This window comes from Dunckerocampus dactyliophorus, chromosome 2 (assembly GCF_027744805.1).
Source record: "Dunckerocampus dactyliophorus isolate RoL2022-P2 chromosome 2, RoL_Ddac_1.1, whole genome shotgun sequence".
NCBI lineage: Eukaryota > Metazoa > Chordata > Actinopteri > Syngnathiformes > Syngnathidae > Dunckerocampus > Dunckerocampus dactyliophorus.
This window is the reverse complement of record NC_072820.1, coordinates 50,586,518-50,614,207: the sequence shown is the minus strand read 5'-3', so window position 1 is coordinate 50,614,207 and position 27,690 is coordinate 50,586,518. Positions and strand designations below refer to the sequence as shown.

At 41.4% G+C, this 27,690-nt stretch overlaps 1 protein-coding gene across 1 annotated transcript; it reads left to right on the top strand.

Annotated features, from left to right (window-relative positions):
- The first annotated feature begins 304 nt into the window (after positions 1–304).
- On the top strand, positions 305–27,690 carry klhl20 (kelch-like family member 20). Its single transcript, XM_054766605.1, has 17 exons — positions 305–429; positions 786–1,393; positions 2,608–2,671; positions 3,790–4,047; positions 4,105–4,213; positions 5,240–5,446; positions 8,465–8,623; positions 8,757–8,851; positions 9,104–9,219; positions 9,514–9,697; positions 12,138–12,281; positions 12,355–12,488; positions 12,702–12,910; positions 12,987–13,093; positions 13,836–24,698; positions 25,942–26,028; positions 26,112–27,690. The coding sequence occupies exons 3-15, from the start codon at positions 2,649–2,651 to the stop codon at positions 13,918–13,920; spliced, it is 1,830 nt and encodes a 609-aa protein (XP_054622580.1). The 5' UTR covers positions 305–429; positions 786–1,393; positions 2,608–2,648; the 3' UTR covers positions 13,921–24,698; positions 25,942–26,028; positions 26,112–27,690.

Here is a 27,690-nt window from a genome sequence, read left to right as displayed (position 1 = left end):
CATCCCTCCGGGACCCTTATGCCCCTCCAGGACTCACAGGTCCAGGTCGGATCACAGCTGACCCTTCTGAGCCTGCACGCAATCTGTTTGTCCGTCTCCCCTCAGGCAGGAGGCTACGTAACACCTACCGCTACAACCACACTGCAAAAACATCCTAGTTTGCGTAACCTCCACTGATGATGGCAATGAACTATTCTGATCAATGATGGAAATATGGGACATTATTTTATTCCAAAAGATAAACAGAAAACCCAAAGTTTTTGCATGTTTAATGTGAGCGGCGACTTTCCCACTTTGTTGGACAGTCCTTGAACGCACCATCTAACTTTGTCCCGCTGCGCAGATGGACTACTACTACTGTATTTTTAGCATTTTTCTTTCACCTCATATTTGCTCCCAAATGCTGATGCCATGTGGGAATGCATAAAGGTAAGATTTGGTGACCTTACTGGTGGATGGTGGCTGTGTATTCATTTAGTGCTTTTCATTTGATGTTCCGGTCTTAGTTTTACACAATACATAAGATAACTTAGATGGCTATAGTGTACGTATGTTTTACTGATGACTAGCTAGTGTGCTGCTAATGCTCAGTCATTGGACACAATATCAGTACAGTACAATGTTGTTGATGATTGAGAAGGTGCTTTTTAACAAACGTAAAGTCGCTGGAGTCGGTAAAGTCTCCGGATCAATTCAAAACAACGGATGGAAAAACATGGAAAATGGTCCGGTGGAAGATTTTACTTGAAGATCGCTGATTCGCTCTTTTCACTGTCAATCAAAAGGGGATTCCGCCGCAGACAGCTCGTCCAATCATCATGCAGACACCGAGCGTCCGGCCCAGCCCACAGCTCCATTGACCCCCCAGAGCCGCCGAGCCTCCGATGGGCGGGACAAAGCCCAGCATTTATCCAATGACCGTCCAGTTTGGCGCAATGGAACAACCCACTCAACGCTTCCCCACGGAACTCCGTGTACGTTCAGCTTCCGGCTGTGTAAAAGCGCCGTAAATGAGAAGGAAGTCGTGTCAGTTACCTGTGATTAGTAGCTTATTCTGAATAAAAGCTGAAGGTATTCTAGCGCATATTTAGTCAATGAAACGTACCCACAGCAGTACATGCTACAGCGTTGTGTTTTGAAAATGATTTTTTTCTGGTTAGGGGGTACTTAAGGCTGAAGAAATATCCCACCGGGGGTACTTCACTGAAAAAAAAGTTGCGAACCTCTTTAACTCGATGACGTAATGTCATACCCTTATTTTGAAAGATCCTATCCGGAAGCTGTACATGGCATTTGACATGCGCACAAGACATCGATGAAGAAAAGCTGCGTCTCCAACCATTAAACTTGTAAACATTTGTCATGGCTGTGGTTTGCCGGATGGAAGTATGAGGTAAAAACAATCTACATACATTTACATTCTCTGCCGTGTGAGCACTCGGCATTTTCATGAAGATTTAGCGTCGCTTGCTGTTCAAAACGGATCAACTTAGCTTGTGATTTTTTGTATTTATTTTGAAATCATTGCCGCCCTCTTCAAAGGCATTACGCAGTGGCATTTGCGAGTGCACGTGCCCATGAACGTGTTGCCATTGTTCTAAACGCACCAAATGAGTCTTGTCATAAATTGCGGTTGGTTTTGGTGAAATGAGTCGATGTGGGGACCTGCTAGCCTAGCCTCTGTGTGTCACTCGGCTACTCAACACGCAAGGTGGCTTCCGTCATCGTGCTTTTGATGTGCCATCAAATAGAGTAGCCTGTGTTCCGTAAGGCTATTATAACATGCTATGCTGGGGGGTTCCTGTTTGCTGAAACCACTCCTTGTAGCAGCCAACAGGAAACCACTTTGGTACAGTGTAAAGTAGTCAGTGTACAGCTTGAATGACGGTGTCAATTTACCGTACCCCTCAAAATAACTCCACACCACAGGCCCATTCATTGGTGATGTGTCGGTCGCGAACGAATCGGCTTTAAGAGACGGTTCTTTGAAATGAAAAACAGGAGCCAATTGGGAGCCGATTTAGTTTTTCCCTCGTCTTTTTTTTCCCCCTGATAAAGGCGAATGTCATCGTTCGGGATGTGTGGCAGCGTCTCCGTGCCCACACTGAGCAGGGGGAGGGGCACACGCTTTGGTGTTCTTAGAACCGATTTGTTCGTGACAAATTTGCATGAAGAGATTCGATCTACTTTGACTTAATTTGTCTATTGAGATGGCTTGGTTTTTGTATTTTATTTCTAATATAACATGATAACATATTTTATAATACACATAATTTGGTAATAAATTAATTTAAGACAACAAAAAATCTGAGGAGCCGCTTGGGAGCTGAAATTTCCATCACTACTATTTACGTCTTTAAAGGAACATTTTTTAAATGTTTTTTTTCTTATTTTGCCCATCACCCACAATCTTTACATGTAGGCCTGTCACCATAACAAATGCTGCTGGACGATAATCGTCCCACAAATTATTGGCGATAAACGATATTATGGTTTTCTGGAGCAGAAAGAGGTGATGACGTAACTGCACACTCATGGACGTCACTTTTTGAGCACTTGTGAAATAAAACACGCAGTCCTGTGATCTGATGTCTTTTTTTTGTCCAGATTAAATTGAAGGCGTGCTACCAAACACTGTTGTACTTTGCATGGACACAAAGCTGATGCGCAGGTAGGCATGATGATGCTTTCCAGTGTAACCCATACTAACTTTTTACAGCGGCGTGCCCCTTCAGACAAGTACTTATAAGTACTCATCCATTTGAATGTGAGCTCACAAGTAAACACGACTAAAACATGCAACATAAAAGTTATTCTTCCTGAGGTGTGACGTTAGATTAGACGTACTGAAGGAAGACACCTTACTGCCCACTCGCAGGACCCTCGCTTTTTGTGTGTTTTGTCATGTTCCTGTGATACGTTGGACTTTAGTTTTCACGTCACTTCGTTTTTTTAGAAATAAAAAAATAAAATATACATCACATTAAATTTTTTAAAGATAATAATATACATTTTTAATTTCTTAAAAAACATTTATTTTTTTAGAAATAAAAATATACACCAAAACTTGCTTTTTAAAAATAAAAATACATCTCACATTTTATTTATAAAAAAATAAATAAAATGTTTTTTCTAAATAAAAATAATACATTTTATTTTTATTTCTAAAAAAACATTTAAAAAATGTGATGTTTTTATTTTATATTTATATTTTTATGTTTTATGTAAAATTGTACATCACATTTTAGTTTTTCTTTCTTAAACTTTTTTTAAAAAGAAATGAAAAGTGGCACATTTTTTATTTAAAACAATTATTGAAAAAAAGGTGATGTTTCTAGGTGCCTTTAAATAAAAATAAAAAAATCATCACTTATTTTCATACAAAAAAATACATCACATTTTATTTCTAAAACAAGTTTTTTTAGAATGAAAAATAAAATGTGATGTGTATTTTTATGTGTAGAAAAAATCAAAATATAAAGTGTTTAAAAAAAAAAGAAGTTTTTTTAGAGGTAAAAATATACATCACATTTTTTTCTAATAACCCCCCCCCCCCCCCAAAAAAAAAACAGTTACAAAGATATTCTGATGTTTAGAAAGAAAATGTGAGGTCTAATTGTATCCATTGCTTTTTGCTGCAACATGCTGCACATGACCACCTTGCATGTTGGAGCCAATCTTGTTAGCTTGGAAGTTTTTGACTCGCTTCCTTAAGAAGCAGTGACGAATAAAGTAAAAGGATGACGATGGAGCGTACGGGCACTCACCACGTGTGTGGTTTACATCAAGGGCCACCAGCGCACGCCAAGACGCCACAGGAATGGACATCACTAGCCGCTGTACCCTGGGGGACCCCAATAAGCTCCCTGAAGGGGTACCCCAGCCTGCGCGCATGCCGTACGTCTCAGACAAACACCCTCGGCAGACCCTGGAAGTCATCAACCTGCTGAGGAAGCACCGTGAGCTCTGTGACGTGGTGCTGGTGGTGGGCGCCAAGAAGATCTATGCCCACCGTGTCATCCTGTCCGCCTGCAGCCCGTATTTCAGGTATCGGAGACGTTGCCTGAGTTAAATGCGCAGCAGTTTATGGAATCTTCTTTGCAGGGCGATGTTTACTGGGGAGCTTGCAGAAAGCCGGCAAACGGAAGTGGTCATTCGAGACATTGATGAAAGAGCAATGGAGCTGTTGATTGACTTTGCCTACACGTCACAGGTAACACAGTTTCCATTATATGTTTTGGAGAAGTATGAATCATTTTTTTGTTACGCTACAAAAAAATTGGATTTAGGTAACATTTCTAAGGTTTTTAATACATAATATGTAATATTTAATTATATTTATATACCATTATTACTATTATTAGGGGTGCAACATTACAGAAAAATGTATTCCATACTTTTTGTATTAATTTGTATTTTATTGAAATTACAGTTTTTAAATGAAATGAAATGTGGTACAATTTTACAATGTTAGTCCTACATGGAAGGATTTGAATGATTTAAAGCACATGTGTCAAACTCTCCCTCAAACTGGAGGGCCAAGACGCTGCAGGTTTTCTCTCCAAGCAGTTTCTTCAGCAGGTGATTTAATTGATGAGCTCCTTCCCTCAAACTGAAGGTGTTGATCATTAAAATCACATGCTTTAGTGACTGGCTGGAAAGAAAACCTGCAGCGTCTCGGCCCTCCATGGCACCAGTTTGACACCCCTGATTTACAGAATGTTAACAATGCTAACATGCTAATACCGAGTGTTTTTGCATAATTGCCTACCTCTGAAAATACTACAGATGTTAGTATCATTATGTTAGCATGCTAACACATAGCACTAAGTGTCTGCTTAAGTTCATATTCATAAAAATCGCAAAAAAATGGTAGTATACTCCACTTAGCACACTAGCATGCTGACACCTAGCATATGCTGACAATGTTCCCATCTGGCAATGCTAAAGAATCCTTTAAAACATGCATCCTGCATCCAGACGGTGATCCGGATCACTCCCAAAATAATAATTCATCAATAATTCATGCATAGCAATCATCACTATGTCCACAGTTCATTAAAAACCGAAGCCATGAGAAGATTTGTTTCAATGCATCATAAATGAATAGCAACAATAACAGGTGACACATTTCCCAAATGGAGTTGGGGTTTTGCATGGAACTAGCCGCTACCAATGCACCCTAGTTATGTTTGATTCCAACGTGGGAAATGAATGAAATGTAGCCTCTTGCTCGCAGGTGACCGTAGAGGAAGGGAATGTTCAGACTCTGCTGCCCGCAGCCTGTCTGCTCCAGCTCGCTGAAATCCAGGAGGCCTGCTGTGAGTTCCTCAAGAGGCAGCTAGACCCTTCCAACTGTCTGGGCATCAGGGCCTTTGCTGACACCCACTCCTGCCGCGAGCTGCTCCGCATTGCCGATAAATTCACCCAACACAACTTTCAGGAGGTAAGACGATGGTCTTAACCAGACGAGCTCCTCCATGCTTGCATAACATACGCTTGAAATCAAATGGACCTTCTTATTTTAGCCAGTATGTGTGTTTCTAATTCACTGTCAATTAGGAAATCCAATACAAGTCCAAAATTGCGCACCCAGTTCTCATTTTCTTCCTCCTCATGTTCTAATGAACTCATTCAACCCCTTCAGTAGTGGCCACTTTAGACCATTTGGATGATCTTTCAAGGCATACAGATTATCGTGTTGTATGGTTTTATAAACATGGACCCTACCACACGAAACATTACACTCCTGCCTTTTATCAGGAAAAAAAAGTGTGTTTCTACCTTTTTGCGTTCTTTAGTAATCAGCAGTGGAACATAGGTACGTTTCAGGAAAATATCAGTTCCTGAATAAAAGCAGCTTTTTGTGAAAAGATGCATTTCAAGCGCAACTTTCACTTTGACACAAATATTTTTTGCTTTAGTGACATCTCAAATATCTAAACAACTATACCAACATAAACAACACAAACATCACAATAGCAATTTATTTACAAATATAACACCACCAACTATTTACATTTTCCACATCTGGAACTGAAGTATGCGTGTGTTAAAATGTCCCTACAGTGCGTAACCTTATGCACGCTACACTCCTCGCTCTCTCACTTCCTCCTTGCTGTCGAGTGTGTTAAAACATGCAAGATGTGCATGTCGAGATCTTATCAAAGGCACTCCTGCCACCTTGTGGACATTTTTATGGCTTACAACTGCTTGAAAAGTCACCTCTTTTTGCCTCTCAAGCAAAAAGAAAAGTAAAAGTCTTTGGGATTGGGTGTTTGGCTTGAAAATAAACCTTGAAATACGTCTGGCATTGAATGAGTTATTATGATTATTATGATTATGATGATGATTATTATTAGGCCCTGAGATCAGTCAATGATTGACATGGCTTCCCCCCCCCCAGCAAAGCTAAATGAAGATTTTGAGGGCCCGCCATGGCAATGGTACACCGTGCAACTTTGGGTGCAGTAGGGAACAAAACACGCAAAACATAAAACCGCTTTGCTTTTGTGTGAAAAGCTTGAATGATTTGTAAAAATGAAAGAAAAGCTGCCAACGTCTGGCAGTCAAATGTTCCAATACAGCAAAGCCGGGGTGTCCAAACCTTCCAGCGAGGGCCACATTGTGAAAAAAAGTTTATTCTTGTACAGTTGCGGCTTTTGCTCTTCATTCCATTATGGCTTTTTTCTTTAATATTTCGACTTTATTCCCGTAAAATGACAGCTGTTTTTTTTTTTTTCCAACTATTTCATTTCAGCTTTCCTTTTGCAATATTTCTTCTTTTAATTAGAACTTTATTTCCGTAATATTTTTTTTTTATCTTTAAAAAAAAAGAATGTATTTTTTCTTTAATTCAACATTGTTACTAAAATGATATTTTCCTCATATTACAAGTTTATTCTCATGGATTTTTTTCCCAGTAGAATTTTTTTTTTCTCTTCATATTTGGACTTGACTCTGGTCAAATTTCTGCTGTAGATTTTTTTTTTTCAGAATTTTCCGCATATTTCAACTTTCTTCTTGTATATTTTCATCTCCTGATATTTTCACTTTATTCTCATGTCATACATTCCCCCCACCCTAACTTCATGCCACTAAAATGACATTTTTCCTCGTACTAAGACTTCATTCTTGTCAAATGATGGCTTTTTTGCTTGCTAGATTCCAACTCTTCTCTTCATATTTGGACGATTGATTGATATTCCCGTTTTTGCTGCTGTTTTTTTTTTCAGTTTCCTTGTTAAATTACATTTTTAGACTGTGCTGTGGGCCGATAAAATCGCAGCCGCGGGCTGCCAATGGCCCCCGGGGCACACTTTGGACAACCCTGCAGTAAACCCTGGTTTACTTTGGGCACCCCTACTCGTGTGGGTCATTGTCAGGGTGTCTTTGTGGGCTAGTGATGGTGGTTGAGGAGGGAGGGGCTGGTCTATGTGTTGAAGATATTTTTACATTCGTGCCTTAATTTTGAAGGTGTGAAAATGCATGCCTGTTGGTCTCTCCGGGCCTGGAGGGCACTGATGTCATCTGATTGGATGATACGTTTGGTTTCGTTTTTCCTGACATTACCACCATCGACTTGCGAAGTCCCAAAGATTGACAGGTGGGTCGCGATCGATGTGTTGGCGACCCCCGCATTGAAGGAACAATATGGGGGGAAACACGTGGAAGATGTGGATAAGTAACATACCAGCATGCACGCCCTAAAATGAATACCGTTTTTACGTCTGTTACGTTTTTTTGATGATTTTTGAGATGCCAAAAGAGGCGATGATGCAACTGCACACTGAAAGATGTCACTTTTAGAGCAGGTTGAAGCCATAAAAACGGCCTCAAGGTGGCGGAAGTGCACTTGATGAGAGTGCGCCACGGATCATTTGCATGTAAGAACACTCTGGACAGGAAGCAGGAAGTGGAAGCGCGTGGAGGCGTGTTTGAACGCGCACACACGGGTTAGTTCCAAATGTGAAACTGTAAGTAGTCGATGGTGTTTTATTTGTAAATCAATGATTTAGATGGTTTTCATGTTGGTGTGGTTGTTTACATATTTGAGATGTCACAAAAAGCAAAAAAAAATCTTTGCCTCAAAGTGAAAGATATGCTTGAAATGTATCTTTCCCTTTTTTAGTCAGGAACAGATATTTCCCTGAAACGTACCTATGTTTTACTGCTGATTACTAAAGAACGCAAAAAGGTAGAAACTAACTTTTTTTCCCTGATGAGAGATGGGAGTGTAATGTTTGTTTTGGCAGGTTCCCTGTGTATAAAACCAGACAACACAATGGCGTGAGTGCCGTGAAAGAGGAGTTCAAATGGGCGCTACTGAAGGTAGGCTGATACCAGGCTGGGATGGATGAGTTTAAAAATGAAAGCGCTGCTTAAAGTGCTTTAATAACAACGTTTGGTCTTTTTGGGACGTATTGAAATGAAAGTGGAGCTGTCTGCCATCTTGTCCCGTCAGGTCATGGAAAGCGAAGAGTTCATGCTGCTGCCTGCCAACCAGCTGATTGACATCATTTCCAGCGACGAACTCAACGTGAGAAGCGAGGAGCAGGTTTTTAACGCGGTGATGGCGTGGGTGAAGTACAGCATCCAGGAACGCAGACCGCAGCTACCCCAGGTTTGTTCCGGCATGGAAGACAATGGCCGCTCACACGTGTGTGCACCCCCCCACTTTCATCCTTCCTTCGTTTCTAAATCATTTGAACATGTCACATAGCATGCAAGCCCTGTGGAAATGTTTGTCATTGTAGGTTCTCCAACACGTCAGGCTGCCCCTCCTCAGCCCCAAGTTCCTGGTGGGCACCGTGGGGTCGGACCCTCTCATCAAGAGTGATGAGGAGTGCAGGTAAAAGCACTCGTTCTCTGCAGGCTGGTGTGCTTTCAGTGTGGAGTAGTGACGTGCGAGGACGCTACATTTCAGGAAGTTATTCACTGAATAAAATTACCGGAATTTCCGGACTATAGAAGACGCCGGTATGTAAGCCGCACCCGTGAAATTGAAAGACGAAAAAGAGATAAGCCGCACCGGAAATTCAACTCGACTCTCCACATCCCACCCTACGGGTTAGTATCCTAACGCCGCCCTTTGTCTCGTCAGAGACCTGGTAGACGAGGCCAAGAACTACTTGCTGCTGCCGCAGGAGAGACCCCTGATGCAGGGCCCAAGGACCCGGCCTAGGAAGCCCATCCGCTGTGGAGAAGTTCTCTTTGCGGGTCAGTCAGTCCCAATGGAATGCGGGCCATTTTTAATCCAAAAAATAGCAGATGTTACCAGCAGTGGTTAAAAAGAACAGACTGAGCAAGTTCATGACTGTTTGTCGCAATTCAAAGTTCAACTTTGTCAAAAAAAAGTGTTGTTGGAGCCGAGTAAGACGATTGGCCTTCACGGTTCTCACTGTTTGTGTAAAAATATCTTGGTATGTTCCTATTAGTGGTAATGTGCTCTGCTTGTGACATTCCCCGTTCCTTCTGGTCCATGATAACCATCTCCCATCTCCCATCTCTCAGTTGGCGGGTGGTGCAGTGGGGACGCCATATCCAGCGTGGAACGCTACGATCCCCAGACCAACGAGTGGCGCATGGTCGCATCCATGAGCAAACGCCGCTGCGGAGTCGGCGTCAGCGTCCTGGATGACTTGCTTTACGCTGTGGGGGGCCATGACGGCTCCTCCTACCTCAACTCTGTAGAAAGGTGTGCAAAACTATACCCTGGCCTTGTTTGCCACACAGGACAGGTGGGCTTCACTGCAGTCAGTCCATCCCTTGCGTCATGACGTCACCGCAATTCTAATTGGTACAAAACAGCATTAAATCCACAAGAGAAGGAGCCAGAGCCACAGGGCCCCTCCCTCTTGTTTCCGAGCGGGGGCCACATAGTAAAAGAATGTTAGGATGCAACTTTGCCACTTTGGTATTTAGCAAAGCAACATGCTAAGAAGTCACACTCTACTTTTAGTATCCATTTCATCCTTTCTCCTTTCTTTCCCCCACTTTTGCTATTTTTCAATATTCTCCTCAAATAGTCTTCATCAATTTTCTTTTTGTAATATTATGACTTTATTCTCATAATATTACAACTTTTTTCCCCAAACTAATTTGACTAACTTGACTTAGTTTTGTGTGTTTCTCATTATATTCACACTCTTAATAAATTCACATATTTCTATGTATTATATTTCTATATATTATATTTCTAGCATAGTTTGTCAATATGTGCCCTGCGATTGGCTGGCGACCAGTCCAGGGTGTACCCCGCCTGTCGCCTGAAGTCAGCTGGGATAGGCTCCAGCATGCCCCCGCAACCCTAATTAGGAGAAGCGGCGTAAAAAATGGATGGATGAATGTTTCTAGCATATTTCAATTCTTTGCTGCTAGAATGACTTTTCCCCTCACAATATTATTGTATTGTATTGTGTTGTAAGGTTATTCTCGAAAAAGTTGGGCTATTTTATCATTAGAATCCGACTTTAATTTTGTTCTTTTAAAAATACAGGGTTTTTTTTCCCATTTCTGTTGTTTTTGTCCAACTACCTCAACTTTCTTTTTGCAAATGTTCTTCTCATAACTATGATTTTATTCCCACGATATTTTGACTTTATCTTGTACTTTTTTTGCAACCAAATTTTTCAAAAAATGTATTCATCGTATTGTTTTTCATATTACGACTTTTTTTTATCCTACTAAAATTTCAGTATTTTTCCGCATAATATCACATTGTTATTGTCGTAAAATTACAACTTTTTCTCAGTAGATTACAACTTTTTTCTCTTAATATTTTGGCTTTATTCTTGTACAATTTCTGCAGATTTGTCCATTTGTGTTGCTATTTTTTTTTAAGTAGGTTTTTTGTTAAATTCTATTTTTGGAATGTGCCGTGGGCCACACTTTGGACACGGCTGGATTACATCAAGATGTGGTGAGTATTTAGTTAGCCCTTGGCTGACGCAGCAGCTACAATCTCCAAGCTAGACTGCACATTTTTCAATCCAGACACGGCGTGTTCGGAGACATGGCGTGTTAGGAAGTATTCTCTCACAAGAAGCTTGGTGCCCAACTGTCACGACAAGCTGCATTCGCTGAATTATTGGGGTTGCCACTAGGGGTTGCCAAATAACCACCAACCCGCCTTAACTGAAAGGCCGCACATGTTGAAGGACGTACAGTGCATACAGCCTGATCACCATTTTTAGAGAAGAATGTAGACTTTGCACTGTTGGATCTTAAGGAGGTTCTAAGTAGAGCTTCAAAATGCAAAAAGTGACACAAAATGTTTAGAGTAAACAATTTATTGCAAGGAAATTGGCTGTTCATCAGCTGATCAAAAGTTTCAGACCACAAAATAGAAGTAAAATGTATAAAAAGGAGTGAGTAGCTGTGCCATTCTTGTTAATAAGGGGGAAAAATGGATTTGGGCGTGCTTGATGCCAGTGTTTCCAGGTGGTGAAGATGGCTTCATGGAGGGCATCCACTGTCTGGAACTGATGTCCATTTTTGTAAATCCATCCCCAAATGTTCTCCATTGGATTGAGATGAGGGGAACACACAGGATGGTCCAGTCATTACCACCCAGATGAGGGCCTTCAGTCATGAGGGGACCCCCCCTGCAACATCTCCACATAGCAGGCTTCCCTTTGACGCCCCTGCGCAACATCTCAGGTGGGATCTCCTTGTCATGCCAGTAACGTTGGAAGCCATCAGGACCGTCAAGGGAGAATAAAACTTTCTTCCACCTTTCAATGTCCAGTGTTCGGTGCTCTCCTGCAAAGTCCAAACCTTGAAGGAGACCTGGCCTTTGAAGACGTTGGTTCTTCTCTGGCAGACGGCACCAGTAACAACATTCATTGGGGCCGTGGGTGGTCCTGTGTCTTGACGGACAGCCAGTGGGATCCTCTGCATTCACATTCAATCCACATTTTGACCAACATTTTGTCTTCAACTATTGATCAGCTGATGAACAGCCTATTCCACTTTAATGCTACTTCTCGCTACTGAGAACCTCCTTAAGATCCAACAGTGCAAAATACACATTCTTGCTGTTCTTCAACTGCTCTTGAAGCTTTTGATGAGGATTGTATTTTGGTATTTAAGTGTGACAGCAAATGAGATGTGTGCATCCCTTCTGGTGTTTGTAGATACGATCCAAAGACTAACCAGTGGAGCAGCGACGTGGCCCCGACGAGCACGTGTCGTACCAGCGTAGGCGTGGCCGTTCTTGGTGGTTATTTGTACGCTGTGGGAGGACAAGATGGGGTTTCCTGTCTAAACATTGTGGAAAGGTACCAGTATTGCCTGTTCTTGCATTTGTGGCTCGCCATACGGTCTTGAGTGTGAAACCCTCGTGGTGTGCAGGTACGATCCCAAGGAGAACAAATGGACTCGCGTGGCCTCCATGAGCACCAGGCGACTGGGCGTGGCTGTGGCTGTGCTAGGAGGGTTCCTGTACGCTGTCGGAGGGTCCGATGGAACGTCGCCACTCAATACAGGTAATAAAGTTCATGTTGCCACAAACTTCATGTGCATCCAGACTTTTCCATGTGTGGGGGTTCCTAATAAAGTGGCCTGTTGTCATCTTTGTGTATTCATGATGTCGCCACGGTGACACTGAAAGCTACAAGTATAAATGTATCAAATGTTGCTGTCAGTCATTCCGTGGAACGTATGGAGAATATTCCTCCTGTCTCCTGTGTGTCCTCCAGTGGAGCGCTACAATCCTCAGGAGAACCGCTGGCACACGGTGTCACCCATGGGAACCCGGCGGAAACACCTGGGCTGCGCCGTCTACCAGGACATGATCTACTCCGTCGGAGGCCGAGACGACACCACGGAGCTGAGCAGTGCGGAGCGTTACAATCCCAGGACCAATCAGTGGTCTCCTGTCGTAGCGATGACGTCCAGACGGAGCGGGGTACGGCTCAGGTTCCATCTGACATCACGTTGGTGTGGTCGTGATGTTCATGTGCAGGCTTGATGTGCACCTGCAGGTGGGCTTGGCGGTGGTGAACGGTCAGTTGATGGCAGTGGGAGGATTTGATGGGACGACGTATTTGAAAACGATAGAAGTTTATGACCCTGATGCCAACACTTGGAGGTAGGTGCCCCTCTTCCTGCCCACACTTCACTGTCCTGCAGTGTGAGGGGCTGGCACGCTAGACTGCATGTGCGCTGCGGCCCGAAGGCTTCCTCATCAACTTTTCAACTTTGTTCATCACTTTACGTCCCCACGCTTACACAAAATGTTACAAACTACAAATAGCACACGTTCCCCTCATCAGGACCGGTAACGTGTGTTGGGCTGAAGAAGGGGTTCTTCATCAAGTGGACCCTTTTCAGCTTTGTTCGGCAATTACGTCGCCACGGTTACACAGTATAAATATTAGCACACTACCTGCGATCAAGACCCTTTCCTTTGACCTAACATGGGGGGGTTCTTCACACTGTTTGTCCTTCAGTAGTTGCCGCAGAATAAGATCAAATGATAATAGAACAGGCTGCTGTGCTTTGCAGGCCCATAATAACTAGCGTGAGTACAATGGTAATAATAGTAATAGTAATAGTAATACAATGGGCATTTGTGCTTTACAGACCCGTAACAAGTATGAGGAGTAATAAGTTTGGTATCTGCACTGTGCTTTGTTGGCCCAAAATAACAAGTATGAAGAATAATACGATGGGTTGCTTTGCTTTGCAGGCCCATAAATTATGTTTTTATCATTGAAAAGCTGGAGTGAAATACTGGGATATGAACCATTACAGAAAGATACGATGATATCCACCCATGGAAGTGCACCATTCCTGCTTTGGTGTATTTTGACTCGTGTGCGTGTTTGCAGGTTGTACGGAGGAATGAACTACCGGCGACTCGGTGGCGGAGTCGGCGTGATTAAAATGACTCACTGTGAATCCCACATATGGTAACCCTCCCGGCCGTCCTCAGCAGCCCCCACGCCTCCATGAAAGACTGTTACTTGCGTGAGGATGAGTGAGACGTGTAGGCGACTCTTGTTCATCCCCTTTCAACGTCACTGACTTTTCCAACAAATGATTGACATCCAGCAAGCATCACCAGCCTCCATATTGGAGAAGCTGTTCCACTGTAGGTGCCGCCCCCAAGTAACCTCGTCACGCTTTCGTCCTTGAAGCTTCGATCTGCCAAACATGCAGGTGTGTGTGTGTGTGTGTGAGTAACTGAGCCCGAGAATGTGTGAGGAGGTTGAAGGTCTTTTGGGTGCAACCAACCAAGTCACATGACCACAAAAGTGAAAGTCAACACCACATCATCCTGCAAACTGCAATCCATCTGCTCAGCTGTGGTGGCGTTGCTGGTTTCCTGACGAGGCCACTGGAACCTCAGTTAGCATACAACCCGGTGCGCGTTTGTTTTGGTTTACATCGAACATTTTCCCTTGGTTAGCATACAATATGGCGCGCGTCTTCACTGCGTGAGTCCAACTGTGTTCTTAATCACAAAACGTCCTTGTTAGCATCTTATTAGCATACAGGAAGTGGAAGTCAGCTCTGACGCCTGTCTGTGATGTCATCAGTGGTTAACTGTAGTTCTTTGCTACTAGCTAACACAGCTACAGCACAGGGTTTTTTTGCCTTTCTGGTCATCCTCAGAGACACTCAAAAGTTGCAAGGCGTTTTGATCAGGGGTGTCCAAACCTTTTCCAGCCACAGAGTGGAAATCTAAAAGGCTGCAACTTCTTGATATGCTAAGAAGTTAGAGTTCAAGGAAAAGCTGCCTTTCCGCTTAGTGACGTAGGTCAGATGCTACTAAAATGATATTTTTCTCATTAAGTTTATTCGTAATATTATAACGAGTTTATTATTTATATATACAATTGTGGCTTTTTCCTCTCAACATTTTGACTTTTTCCTTGTAAAATTACAACTTTTTGTCCTCTTCTGCTGATTTTTTTATTCCAACTTTACCTCCATGTCAATTTTGTTTTTGTAATTATTATTATTCCATTTATATTTTGACTTTATTCCTGTAATACTGCAACTTTTCCTCCACTTTTTTTTTGGTTTCTCATAACAGCTTAAAAAAAGATTTTTTTCTTTAACATTTCAACTTGCTACTAAAATGAAGTTTAAATGAAAAGACAACCCCTTCAGTAGCAGCCATTTTAGATCATCTGGACTGATCTTTCAAGGCCCACAGATTATTGTGTTGTATGGTTTTATAAACATGGAACCTACCAAAACAAACATTACACTCCCGTCTTTCATCAGGAAAAAAAGTTTGTTTCTACCTTTTTCTGTTCTTTAGTAATCAGCAGTAGAACATTGGTACGTTTCAGGGAAATATCAGTTCCTGACTAAAACAGTGAGAAAGCCAGCTTTTAGTGAAAAGATACATTTCAAGCATAACTTTCACTTTGGCACAAACATTTACAGCTGAAATATGTAAACAACCTACATTGCATAACCTTCTGCACGCTACACTCCTCCACGCTCTTCCACTTCCTCCTTGCTGTCGAGTGTGTTACCACACGGAAAAGATCCACACGAGCTCTCATCCAAAGCACTCCTGCCATCTTGCGGCCGTTTTTAAGGCTAAAAACTGCTCCAACAGTCACCTCTTTTAGTGTGCAGGTGCATCATCACCTCTTTTTGCCTCTCACGCAAAAAGACGTTAAAACTCAGATTTAACTAAAAATGATATTTTTAGAATGTGCTGGAGGCCAATTAAAAAAACTGCTGCAAGTGGCCCCCGGGGGCACTTTGGACACCCCTGATTTTGCTACAGGAGGAGAGAAACTTTGAATTGAATTGAAAGAGCAGAAAGGTGGCGTCCGAGTGGATCTCGCTGCCGCACCGCCGTCTTTGTCACCAATCACGTCATCAATGAAGGTAAAAGTGACATTTATTCCTTTTTAAAACGTCTTCTGCATGTAAAGGTCCAATTGTAAAACTATAAAGTATTTTGCGTTAACACTTTTGGACCAGATGAATTGGATTTGCGGTGTTTGGAAATGCGCTCATGATGCTAACGGAGGTTCGACTGTACGGCCAAACGTCAACAGGAAGTAACGTTGATGTGAATCCCCACTAAAAAGTTCAAAGTAAAAAGCTGCATGCTCAAAACACAACTTTGAAAGAATTGTTCCCTGAATGAATGGGGCATTGTGCTGGACGGTGTTGGGCCCCCTGGTGGTAGAAGATCATAATGCAAGTCTTTCTGCAAAGACGAATGCGCTGCAGTCAACTTTTTGTACTTGTGTTTGGAACGGGTGGCTGTTCCAAAAGGAAACTATCTCAAGTTTAAAATCATTTTCAAAGACTATTTGGGTTTCAAATGAACTAAACAGACTGTTGAATGCATCGGTGGTGTACTAAAGTGGTGCTTTTCTCCACGCAACACCTCCTCTTGGTGGGGCACAGCCCATCACTGCTGTGCTGTAGTGCATTGTGTACTAGCGGCTCCACTAACAACGCTAGTCAGGGTTAGGAAAAGCTTGCACTTGGAGCCGTGCACTAGTTTCACTATCATGAAGGAATAGACGTCCTGTAGGGTTCACGTTCAAGAAAGCTTTGAGCTTTTTGCAAGTGTTTCATGTCCAAGTCCACAATGTCATTATGCAAGACATATTGTTGCATACACAGATACAGTATGCTCCTGTTTTTACACACACACGCATCTTTCACTAAATGTTGACTTCAACCATTTCATTTTTAAAAAGGTCAAGTTTGGCCCTGGCCCTGGCCCTAATCCTAACCCTAGGCCCTGGTCCTGGTCCTGGCCCTAATCCTAACCCTAGGCCAGGGGTGTCCAAAGAGGGGCCATTTGCTGCCTGGGGCTGTTTTTTGTTTTGTTTTGTTTTTTATTGGCCCACAGCACGTTCTAAAAATACAATTAGACAAGAAAACATCAGCAAAAATGGAAAAAACAGCAGTCATTTTATGAGAATCAAGTCATAATATTACCAGAAATATTACCATCTTATGGGGAAAAGTCAATTTTATGAGAGTAAAGTCTTAATGATAAAACAAAAAGATGAAATATTAAAGAAGAAAGATGTTATTTTCTAAAATTGTAATATTATGACAAACAAAGAATGAAGTTGCAAATTTAGTAAAATTAGGTTGGAAAATGTTAATAAGAATACAAGGAAAATGTATAAAACAAACGAAATGGAAAAACGAGCAAAAGAAAGTGGAATTTAGGGAGAACATGTATTAATAAGCATTTTCACCTTCATGACAAATGGAAATCTATACTATCTTACATCTTCACACAATATCAAAGTTCATTTTTCACTCTGTGGCCCTCGCTCTAAAAACCTTTGGACACCCCCAGCCTGACCCTAAGTGACCCCAAGCCTGGCATGCTCATGAAGAACACACACGATATCAAGCGTGAGAAACGTTGGCGATCAATCACTGCCGGAGAACGACAACCACCTGATTCCACTTGGTGGTGACGATGCAAAGCACCCGCCATGACGACACAAGGAATAAAGATGCTCAAGATTCCATGTTTCACTTTGATTCTGTGCAGCACTTCCTGTGTGTTCCTCTTCTCTTTCCTACTACTTCCAAAGCAACCTCCAAGCTATCCCAGCTAAGGTAACACTGCATTGCACCTTTACTATATGTTCAGTGTATGTTCCACCCAGATTTCAACTCTCTCAAACAGAAATGGATAGTCTGGTTGACCAGCTTTCAGAACCCTTTTCATTCGTTGGCGATTTTAATGCCCACAATCCCCTCTGGGGTAGTCAAAATGTAAACAGATTTGGTAATATTGTTGAACGGACGATTGAACATTTAGATTTATGCCTTTTGAACGATAAGTCTGCTACTAACCTCCACCCGACCTCTGGCTCAATGACGGCTATCGATTTATCTATTTGCTCTCCAACAATTTTTATGGATTTTCAGTGGCGTGTACATAGCGATCAATGTGGCAGTGATCACTTTCCTATTTTTATGAAACTAGTAAAGTGTTTACCAGGAGAAAGAATTCCAAATTGGCAACTCCACCGAGCCAACTGGAATGCTTTTTCAGAACAATGTTCACTAAATATAAATCATGACAAACTCAGAGATGCAGAAGATCCACTTAACTTTCTTTCTCATTCATTACGTAACATAGCTACTAGCACAATACCAAAATCAAGTTCTTCCCCTCGTAGACACAATCCTTGCTTTAATACTGAATGCAAGGAAGCTGTAAAAAAACGTAAAAAAGCACTGAGGACATTTAAAAAACACCCGAATAATGATAATTTACAAAAATATAAGCAGATACGCGCTAAAGCTCGCAACATCATTAAAAAAGCAAAAAGACAGTCTTGGCAGAATATATTTCTAAATTGAATATTCATACGTCTATTCACAAAGTATGGGAAATGATTAGAAAAATAAGTGGAAAGTACATAAGTAATTCTGTTTCCTACTTAACAAAAGCAGATGGAAATAAATGTACAGAAAGGCCCGACATTGTGAATTTGCTAGCACAGGAATTTGAACATAACTCATCAACTGACCACTATTTCCCAACATTTAGAATTTATAAGGATGAAGCTGAAAGTCAGGATCTTCATTTTCTGTCAAACAATGAGGACGATTACAACGTCCCATTTAGCATTGCCGAATTGAGAGATTCAATCAAGAAATCTCACGATACGGCAACTGGTCGAGATGATATTCATTATCAGTTTTTAAAGCATTTACTTGATGTGTCCCTTTCAGTTGTATTGGATATTTTTAATAGAATTTGGAGAACGGGTGTTTTTCCCGTTTCATTATTCCAATCCCAAAGCCTGGAAAAGATGCATCAAAACCAACAAATTATCGGCCTCTCTCTTTGACCAGCTGCCTCTGCAAGACAATGGAGAGAATGATCAATACTCGGTTGGTTTGGTTTTTAGAAAGGAAAAGATTACTAACCAAATTTCAGAGTGGCTTTCGACAAAATCGAAGTACTGTTGATCAGCTTATTCGACTAGAGACTTTTCTTCGTAATGGCACTATTCGAGGTCATCATGTGATGTCTGTCTTCTTTGATCTTGAGAAGGCGTATGACACCACCTGGAAGTATGGTATTCTGAGAGATCTTCATAATGTTGGGTTAAGAGGCAGACTGCCGACTTTCATTAAAAACTTCCTCAGTAATAGAGTGTTCCGAGTTCGCCTTGGATCAAGCCTCTCAAAATTATACAATCAAGAAATGGGAGTTCCTCAGGGTAGCATACTTTGTTTTTGTTAAAGATCAACAACATTGTGGATGTTGTCACTCCTCGGTTCGACAGATCATTGTTTGTGGACGACTTTTGTATATCTTGCTCTTCGGAGAATATGCCGACCATAGAAACAATTTTACAGAACTGCCTAAATAGAATCGAAAAGGAGACTGATGAAAATGGTTTTCGCTTCTCAAGAACAAAGACAGTATGCATTCACTTCTGCAATAAAAGGTCTTTACACCCTGACCCGGAAGTTAAAATAAATGGTTCTGTCATCCCGGTTACTCAACAAACAGAATATCTTGGCCTGGTATTTGATAACAAGCTAACCTTTAAGGCTCATATTGATCATGTGAGACAAAAATGCCATAAAGCCTTAAACCTTTTCAAGGTAGTATCTAAAATGGATTGGGGTGCGGATCGCATTGTCCTGCTACGTCTCTCTAGGTCTTTAGTCAGATCAAAACTTGATTATGGCTGTGCAGTTTATAGCTCTGCTCGAAAGTCCTACCTTGATAAGTTAAACCCAATACAAAATCAAGGACTTAGAATTTGCCTTGGAGCGTTTCGTACTTCTCCAATGGAAAGCTTGTATGTGGAGGCAAATGAGCCTCCACTGCATTTAAGATATCAAAAACTATCTCTTAACTATGCAATCAAATTAAAGAATAACCCATTAAATCCAACGTATGAACATACTCTCAGACCACAATACCGTCTTTTTTACGACCATTTTAAACCATCTTCCATCAAACCGTTTGGCTTTCGTGTTCGAGAAGCTCTAATGCAAGTTCTTGGTACCACTGATATTTCTCCATCCTTAGTACCCAATATTCCTCCTTGGGTGATCAGCGAACCTTTAATAGACTTGACATTAGCAACATTCAAAAAGGGCGTTACAAGTGATCTGGTCTACCTGGATAGATTTGGAGAAATAAGACACAAATATAGGAACTACCATGCTATCTATACAGATGGATCAAAAGATCACAATAAAGTAGGATCAGCCTGTATGAGTGGCACAATAAAAGAACAGGTTAGATTACCAGACAGTGCTTCCATATACACTGCCGACTTGTTGGCTTTGAAAATGGCTTTGGGTAAAATACAAAACACTGATGGAAAACAATTTGTTATTTTCACAGACTCTATCTAGTCTAGTGGCTTTACAGTGTAGAGATCTTAAACATCCCTATATTGTACACTTACTAGAATCATTATACAAAGTCGGTGTATTATCTAAACTGGTAGTTTTTGTTTGGATACCGAGCCATGTAGGTATCAAAGGGAATGAAAAAGCTGATATGTTAGCAAAAGAGGCACTTAATATGGCTGTAACAGAAATGAAGATACCCTATACAGACTTCAAACCAAAGATGAATGAATACATCAAAATAAAGTGGCAAACGTCATGGGATTTAAATCCCGGTAACAAACTCTACCAACATCAGCCTATAATCGAACCACATACTACAATCCCGTTAGCTAAGCGACGGGAAGACGCTGTGCTAACTCGTATTCGAATTGGTCATTCTCGCTTATCACACTCCTATTTACTTGCAGCAGAAAACCCTCCCCGTTGTACATCATGTAATAGTACACTCTCAGTTAAACATATCCTTCTTGAATGCATTGAGTTTGCTCACATCCGTGTCAATTTTTATAATGTACCTGATCTGAAAACCTTGTTCAGCCAAGTTCCGCGATCATGCATCATAGAGTTTCTTAAAGAAATAAATCTTTTTATTAGGTTTTAGATAATGGAAACAGGCCCTTTGGCAGGCCATTTTATTCAGTATCTAGTCTTACAGAGGAGACTAAGCCGCCGTCCCGTATAAAGAAAAGCCACACCATTTGAACACTAAAGAACCTACCGTACTTCTCTGTTCGAAAAGAGTAGGGAATTTTTCCCGGTAAAGTAGATCACAGTTTCTATCCTACAAGCTCTACTCCCTAATTAAATTGATAGATTACACTCCCTTGAAACAGGTTTTGTCATTAATAACTTCACATATTAAGGTCCAGACACTTACATGACACTTTGTGTTGATAGTATCGTTAAACTTGAATCAATCAATCAATCAATCTTTCCTACTACTTTCACGTGGGGAGGGCTGCTAATGTACCAACACCTTTCGGAGTTTTAAAAAAATGTTAATACAGGCTCCTCGTTAAGGAGTAATTCACTTTTTAGTCCCATTTGTTTATTTTCTTATTAAATGAACATTTGTGTTCCTAAAAACCTAACAGATGAGTAAATGGCCCTTAACAAAAATATCAAACAAAGCCGGGGGGGGCGGGGGCAGCTGTAAAGTAGAGGGTCAGTGTGTATGATATACATGGTGTGAAAGTGTTTGCCTGATTGCTTTTTTTTCTTGGCATAAATGTTTGATATCATCATACAAATGTAAATAGTAGTCAATGAAAACACAACTCAACACTTTATATGCACTTTTAAAATGAAACTTTTATTATGAAGGTACAAAAACATCCAAAGCTACATGGCCCTGTGTGAAAAAGTGATGGCCCCCTAAATCTAATAAGTGGTTGGCCCCCCCTTAGCAGCAACAACTGCAGTCAACTTGCAATGAGTCTCTTCCAGCCACATTGGAGGCTTTTCCCTTTGAAGGTCATGCCACAGCATCTCAATAGGATTCAGGTCAGGACTTGGACTAGACCACTCCAAAGTCTTCATCCATTCAGAGGTGGACTTGCTGGTGTGTTTTGGATCATTGTCCTGCTGCACCAACAGATGCTTCCATTTATCACAGCAAGTCTTCCAGGTCCTGAAGCAGCAAAACAGCCCCAGACCATCACACTACCACCACCATATTTTACTGTTGCTATGATGTTCTTTTTCTGAAACCCAGATGTAATGGGACACACACCTTCTAAAAAGTTCAACTTTTGTCTCGTCAGACCAGAGTATTTTCCCAAAGGCCTGCTGTTGTGGGGTCTTTTGTGACCTCTCGGATGAGTCATGGCTGCGCTCTTTGGGTCATTTTGGTTGGACGGCCACTCCTGGGAAGGTTCACCACTGTTCCATGTTTTGACCATTTGTGGATAATGGCTCTCAATGTGGTTGGCTGGAGTCCCAAAGCTTTAGAAATGGCTTTAGAACCTTTTCCACACTGATAGAGCTCAATTTGTTGCAAATGTTTTTTGTCTCACTCCCCCTTCTTGTTTTTGCATATTGTAACTCTACTTAAAATCTCATTAAGATCCAAATGCGCACCCTTGACTCTTTCCCACACGTGCTGTCCTTTCCGCCGTTGAGATGCTAAAAACAATGCACAGATCATAAACGCTCTTACAAGTTTGACATGTTTTCATGTGGAATTAATGATCATTTTCCACAAAATTACAACTTTATTTGTTTTGTTTGTTTTCTCCTAAAATTACAACCTTTTAAAAAAAGCCTTTATGCTTGAGTATTTCAACTTTGTGCTAGCGTCATTGGTGGCGAGTGACAGCCACACACCTCCACTCCGCTTCCCGCATTCAGTGTATGGACGCGGCGGCACACCGAGGGTTCACACTCGGTGTTCCAGGCCGTCTCACATTCCATCCATGGCACTCATTTGTGCTTTCAACAAAGTAACGCCACCATTCAAACTCACCATAGCCTGTTCGCGCCATTTGGAGTCAAACGTAGTACCCGTCGACACCTTAAAAGACTTCCTCCTAATCGGTGCACTACTCTGACGTCACTCCCGGAAGCGAGTGGATTTTTCTAATTCATTTATTAAACGGCAAAATACACGTTTATTGGTTTTGTAACACTGATATTTGGTTGGATGTATTTGCCTTACATGTTTTAAATCTGTGCTTGCAGTGTTACAATCATGTGATTTGTGTTATTTGTACTAATTGATTCATTAAGGGTTTTTTCCGTGCCTGGCGGGAGGGGCTTGGGTTATATAAGAGGCCTTTCCCAACCAAGTGGCTGGAAATGTTATTTTTTTTCCTATTTTTGCACTTTTGTCCACATTTTATTGACTGCCCAGCAGCACAAGAAGTTATCTTTGTGACGCGTTGCTTCTCCTCACCGGGCTGGGGGTCCAGCAGGAGAACCTCGTGACAGCTACTCAAATGTTATTTTTCCTGAGAATTCAACATTCTCATCAAGTTTGGCCTTTTTCTTGTTAGATTTCCTCCTAATATTTTCACTTTATTCTGGTAAAATTACAGCTGGTTTTTTTCCATGTCTGCTGCTGTTTTGTTTTGTTGTTTTTTTAAATTTTCAAACTATTTCAACTTTCTTCCTGTAAATGTTCTCCTGGCAATTCTAACTAGTTTGACATTATTCTCAGTATCAGTTTTTGTGCAACCAAATTTTCCAAAAATTAGAACAGCATTCATTGTTTTATTTCTCATAATATCATGGCTTTTAAATAAAAGCCTTTTTCCTTGAATATTTCAACTTTATGCGACTAAAATGATGTTATTTTCTCTCATGATATAAAAACATTATTCTCTTTAAAATTAGGACTTTTGTCTCTTGATATTGACTTTATTCCGGTAAAATTACAGCTTGTTTTTTTTTTTCCATTTCTGCTGTTTTAAATTTTCCAACTTTCTTTTTGTAACTTTTTCATAAATTTGACTCGCTTCGCAAAACTTTTCTTGCACCCTTATTTTCCAAAAATAAGTTTTTTTCCCCCCTTTTTTTAATCTTTTTTCCTTAATATTTCAACATTACGCTACAAATATGACGGTACTTTTCCTCATAATATTAAAAATTTCTCTCTTCAGATTACGTGTGGATTTTTCAGCTTTTTCTTCTGTTGTTTTTTGGGTTTTTTTTTTTGCTTGTTAAATTTTATTTTTAGAACATGGCCGCACTTTGGGCCCCCACAATGCTTGTTGCATCGGCAACGTTTGTGTCACCTGCAGACAGCTCTCTGGTTTTGATGTTGTTTTCACCTCTAAATGCAGTCATTGAAACAACGTTGATCAGTTGTTGAATGAGGCCACGACGCTGAAACAACTTATCAAACAAACTCCTGCCAATCTGAAAGCGACATTGAGACATTGAGTGCTGTTGGCTGATTAGAGGACACACCTGTCCTCCAAAGTTCTAAGTTGTGTGATGAAAACACGTGGAAATAAAAGCTGAAAGGCTGACTTGGGCTCACAGTTCTGGTGCCGATGATAACACCACAGGAAAGAAGTGAGTTTGAAGACGTGCATTCTCTGATTCCAGCGGAGATTCCGAAGGGAAGTTGTGTAAGCAGGCGGGGTCTCTCCGGGAGCCAAAAGGAAGACGGCATTTTGCATGTCTGGGACTTTGTGTAAACAAAGAAGCTGCTATGAAACGTCCGCAGTGCGTGAGGACGTGCTAGTTACCCGTCAGCCGTCGTGAGGAAGACCGAGGCAGACATGGACCCCCGGGTGCTGCTGTGTGCACAGCTGCTGTTGCTGCTGTCCGCCCTGCGGTTCGCAGACGCCCGCACCGCGTGGAGACCGCCGCATCCCCCTTATCCCCCCGCTGCCTGGGTAAGACGATATCCTTCTGCAAATGATTCAATTTCTTAGGGGGGGTGTGCAACCCTTTTCCCCACATATTTGTTGTCGTTCGCTTCATTCGGTGCTAAAAACGATGCATAAATAACAGATGCTGTTGCAGGTTTGTTGTTTTCATGTGAAATTAACATTTAAGTTCAGAATAGAGCAACTGCCCCCCCCAGCAATACTTGTATTTAGAAGTGCTTTTCTCAAAACTCAAAGGCACTTTCCAACAAGCAAAGCAAATGAGTGAAGCAATGGGGGGGGGGTACACCCGCGCTATTTACTTGGCATCCTCGCTCAGGGGTTTCAGGAGGATCAAAGGGTTTTTTTCCCAGGGGGCCACACAGTGAAAAAAGAAAGGATGCAACTTTGGCACGTGGACGTGCTAACACCTTCTATTTCATGTCAGCTCTGTCACGTGCAGGAGGTGGAAAACCACGATTCACATCAAATGTCCAATTTGTTCTGTTTTTTTTAAATGCTCCAAACATTTCAACTTTCTTCATGAATGTTCTTTTCATAATATTTGGACTTTATTGCCGTAATAAAACTTTTCTCCAAACTAATTTTCCCAAAATCTCAACTTTATTTTGTTCAGTTTTTCCTCATATTACCAATAAAATAACTTTTTGTGTTTCATGTGTCAACTCTATGCTACTAAAATGACATTCCGCATGACGTTAGGAGTTCATTCTCTAAGAATACACCTTCTTTTCCATCTTAATATTTTCACTTATTCTTCCATTTTCCAACTATTTCAACTTTCTCCTTGTCTAGTTAGCATGGTTAGCAGGTTGGAGGGTGCCAGTTTTCATGGCATCATTACAGTAGTACTCTGCTGGCCACTCGGTGTCAGGAGCATCACACTGATGAGACAGTGAGACACCAAGTAGCCTGTCAATGCTAACGTCTTATGTAATGTCTTATTTACGTCTTATTTTCTCCTATGATGTCTACTATATTGGGTAATAGGAGTGTAAAGGTGACTACAGGGGTGTTATTTCATGTCTAGAGGGCTCTAATAATGCTAAAAAAACAGGTTTTCTATGCTGTAAGTACAAGCATATTCCATTTATAAAAAAGATGAAAGGTCCCCAAGAGTCTAAGTGTGCACCACATCCGAGGGCCATGGAAGGCTTTTAAGGTGCAGGTAGGTAACGTGTTTAGAGTGCGGTAGGAAAGAAGGTGGAAAGAACACACAGAGAGTAATAATGTGTGATGTGTTGTACAGGAGGTGAAAAGGCCGGCGTTGTGGCGAAGAAAGCCCAACTCCAACTGCATCGGGAGGGCTGGAGCATGCGGAATAGCAGGCGCAAGGGTGACAGGCTCCTTCTTTTCACTGCATTTCTATGGAATCAATCAGTGCTTCCTTAACCCGCGCTCCGTTTGGGTCCGTTACAGGGAATCGATCGCCCCCCACCGCCTCCTACTGTGCCGCCGCCACCACCTCCTCCACCACCTCCTCCTCCTCCTCCTCCTCCTACTCGTACTGTCTACTCATGTGGGCTACGTTGGATGCATACGTAAACCGTGACTGATGTTGGCAATCGTGGAGCAACCTTCACTCCATATCCATACGTTATATTGACACAGTCACTGTACTCCTTCCAGTAGTTCATTTCTACACAAAATACTACACACCAGCTTTACAAACACCAAGACAATAAACACTTAAACTTGTTTATGTACACACAGTCACCCCTCGTTTACGGTGGTTAATTGGTTCCAGGACCGACGGTAATGATGAGGCTAATTTCCCTGAAGTAGAAATCAATATTACTCAATGGAGTATTTTTGTAGTTATGGCATAGAAACCCTGTTTACCACCTTCTAAATACACTTGAACACGATTAGACATTAGTAGTACCCAGCACAGTAGACACGATAAGAGAAAATAAGACATATAAGACAAAGAAGAGCTGTTTATGACCTAAATATGGTTTTTAACACTATTAGAGCCCTCTAGACATGAAATAACACCCCTATAGTCACCTTTACACTCCTATTACCCAATATAGTACACATAAGAGAAAATAAGACATTATACAAAGAAAAGCTGTTTGACCTAAATATGGTTTTTAACATTATTAGAGTCCTCTAGACGTGAAATAACACCCCCATAGTCACCTTTACACTCCTATTTCCCAATATAGTACACATAATAAGAGAAAATAAGACATAATAGACATAAATAAGACAATATAGCCTCACATGTTAGCAGTTCCTTGTTTCCTTCTGTCAGCGTACTTGCGGCGTTACCATACACCCGTGTGTTGTAATGGTGGCTTTACACTCGTATTACGCAATCTAGTAGACAGAATAAGAGTAAATAAGCCAAGTGAGATGGAAATAAAGCTGCTGCTGGAGCAGTGTCGCAGTAAATGTGTTCCCAAGGGAACCTCAGTGAGGAGTCTAGCGTCTGTCTGATCCAACAATGGCTGACACCTAGTGGCTAATGTGGAGTACTACAATACAATGCTGCCTCATTTTTCTATTTGAGTTCATGTTGCCATTTTTATGCTTGGAAATGCTTCATTTCGGCCAAGAATGAGTACAGTTTGTTGTTTTTTTTACTGCAATAATTTCTGAATGAATTTTAGAAAAAGCGAGGGATGACTGTACATGTACAGTACATGCAGTACAACTACAGTGTTCCCCATACATGCAGTACCTACAGTGCACTAGTACTTGTTTGTCAACACATTATAACGGGACTGGCTGCCAATCAGCACCACAAAGACACTTGGTTTCTTTTGCTTTTCATGTTTTTACTCACTTGTTATTCCTTCTCTCCAACAGCTTCATGACATGATTACACCACAAATACATTGCAGTCCTGTGGGGAACACTGTACTCTATACAGTATGTACTCTAGGAAGATACTTTATGTACTCTGTGTGATGTTGTATCCGCCCACTGTACCACATTTGGAATCTTCAACGTGATTCTTCTAAATAAAAACACTTCACCTTCACCTTCA

Bases quoted from the DNA above. Each gene is read 5' to 3' on its own strand.
- klhl20 (XM_054766605.1), top strand. From the start codon at position 2,649: ATGGACACAAAGCTGATGCGCAG. The intron at 9,698-12,137 runs GTGTGCAAAACT...TGGTGTTTGTAG, and splicing joins TACCTCAACTCTGTAGAAAG to ATACGATCCAAAGACTAACC. The intron at 12,282-12,354 runs GTACCAGTATTG...CGTGGTGTGCAG, and splicing joins TGTCTAAACATTGTGGAAAG to GTACGATCCCAAGGAGAACA.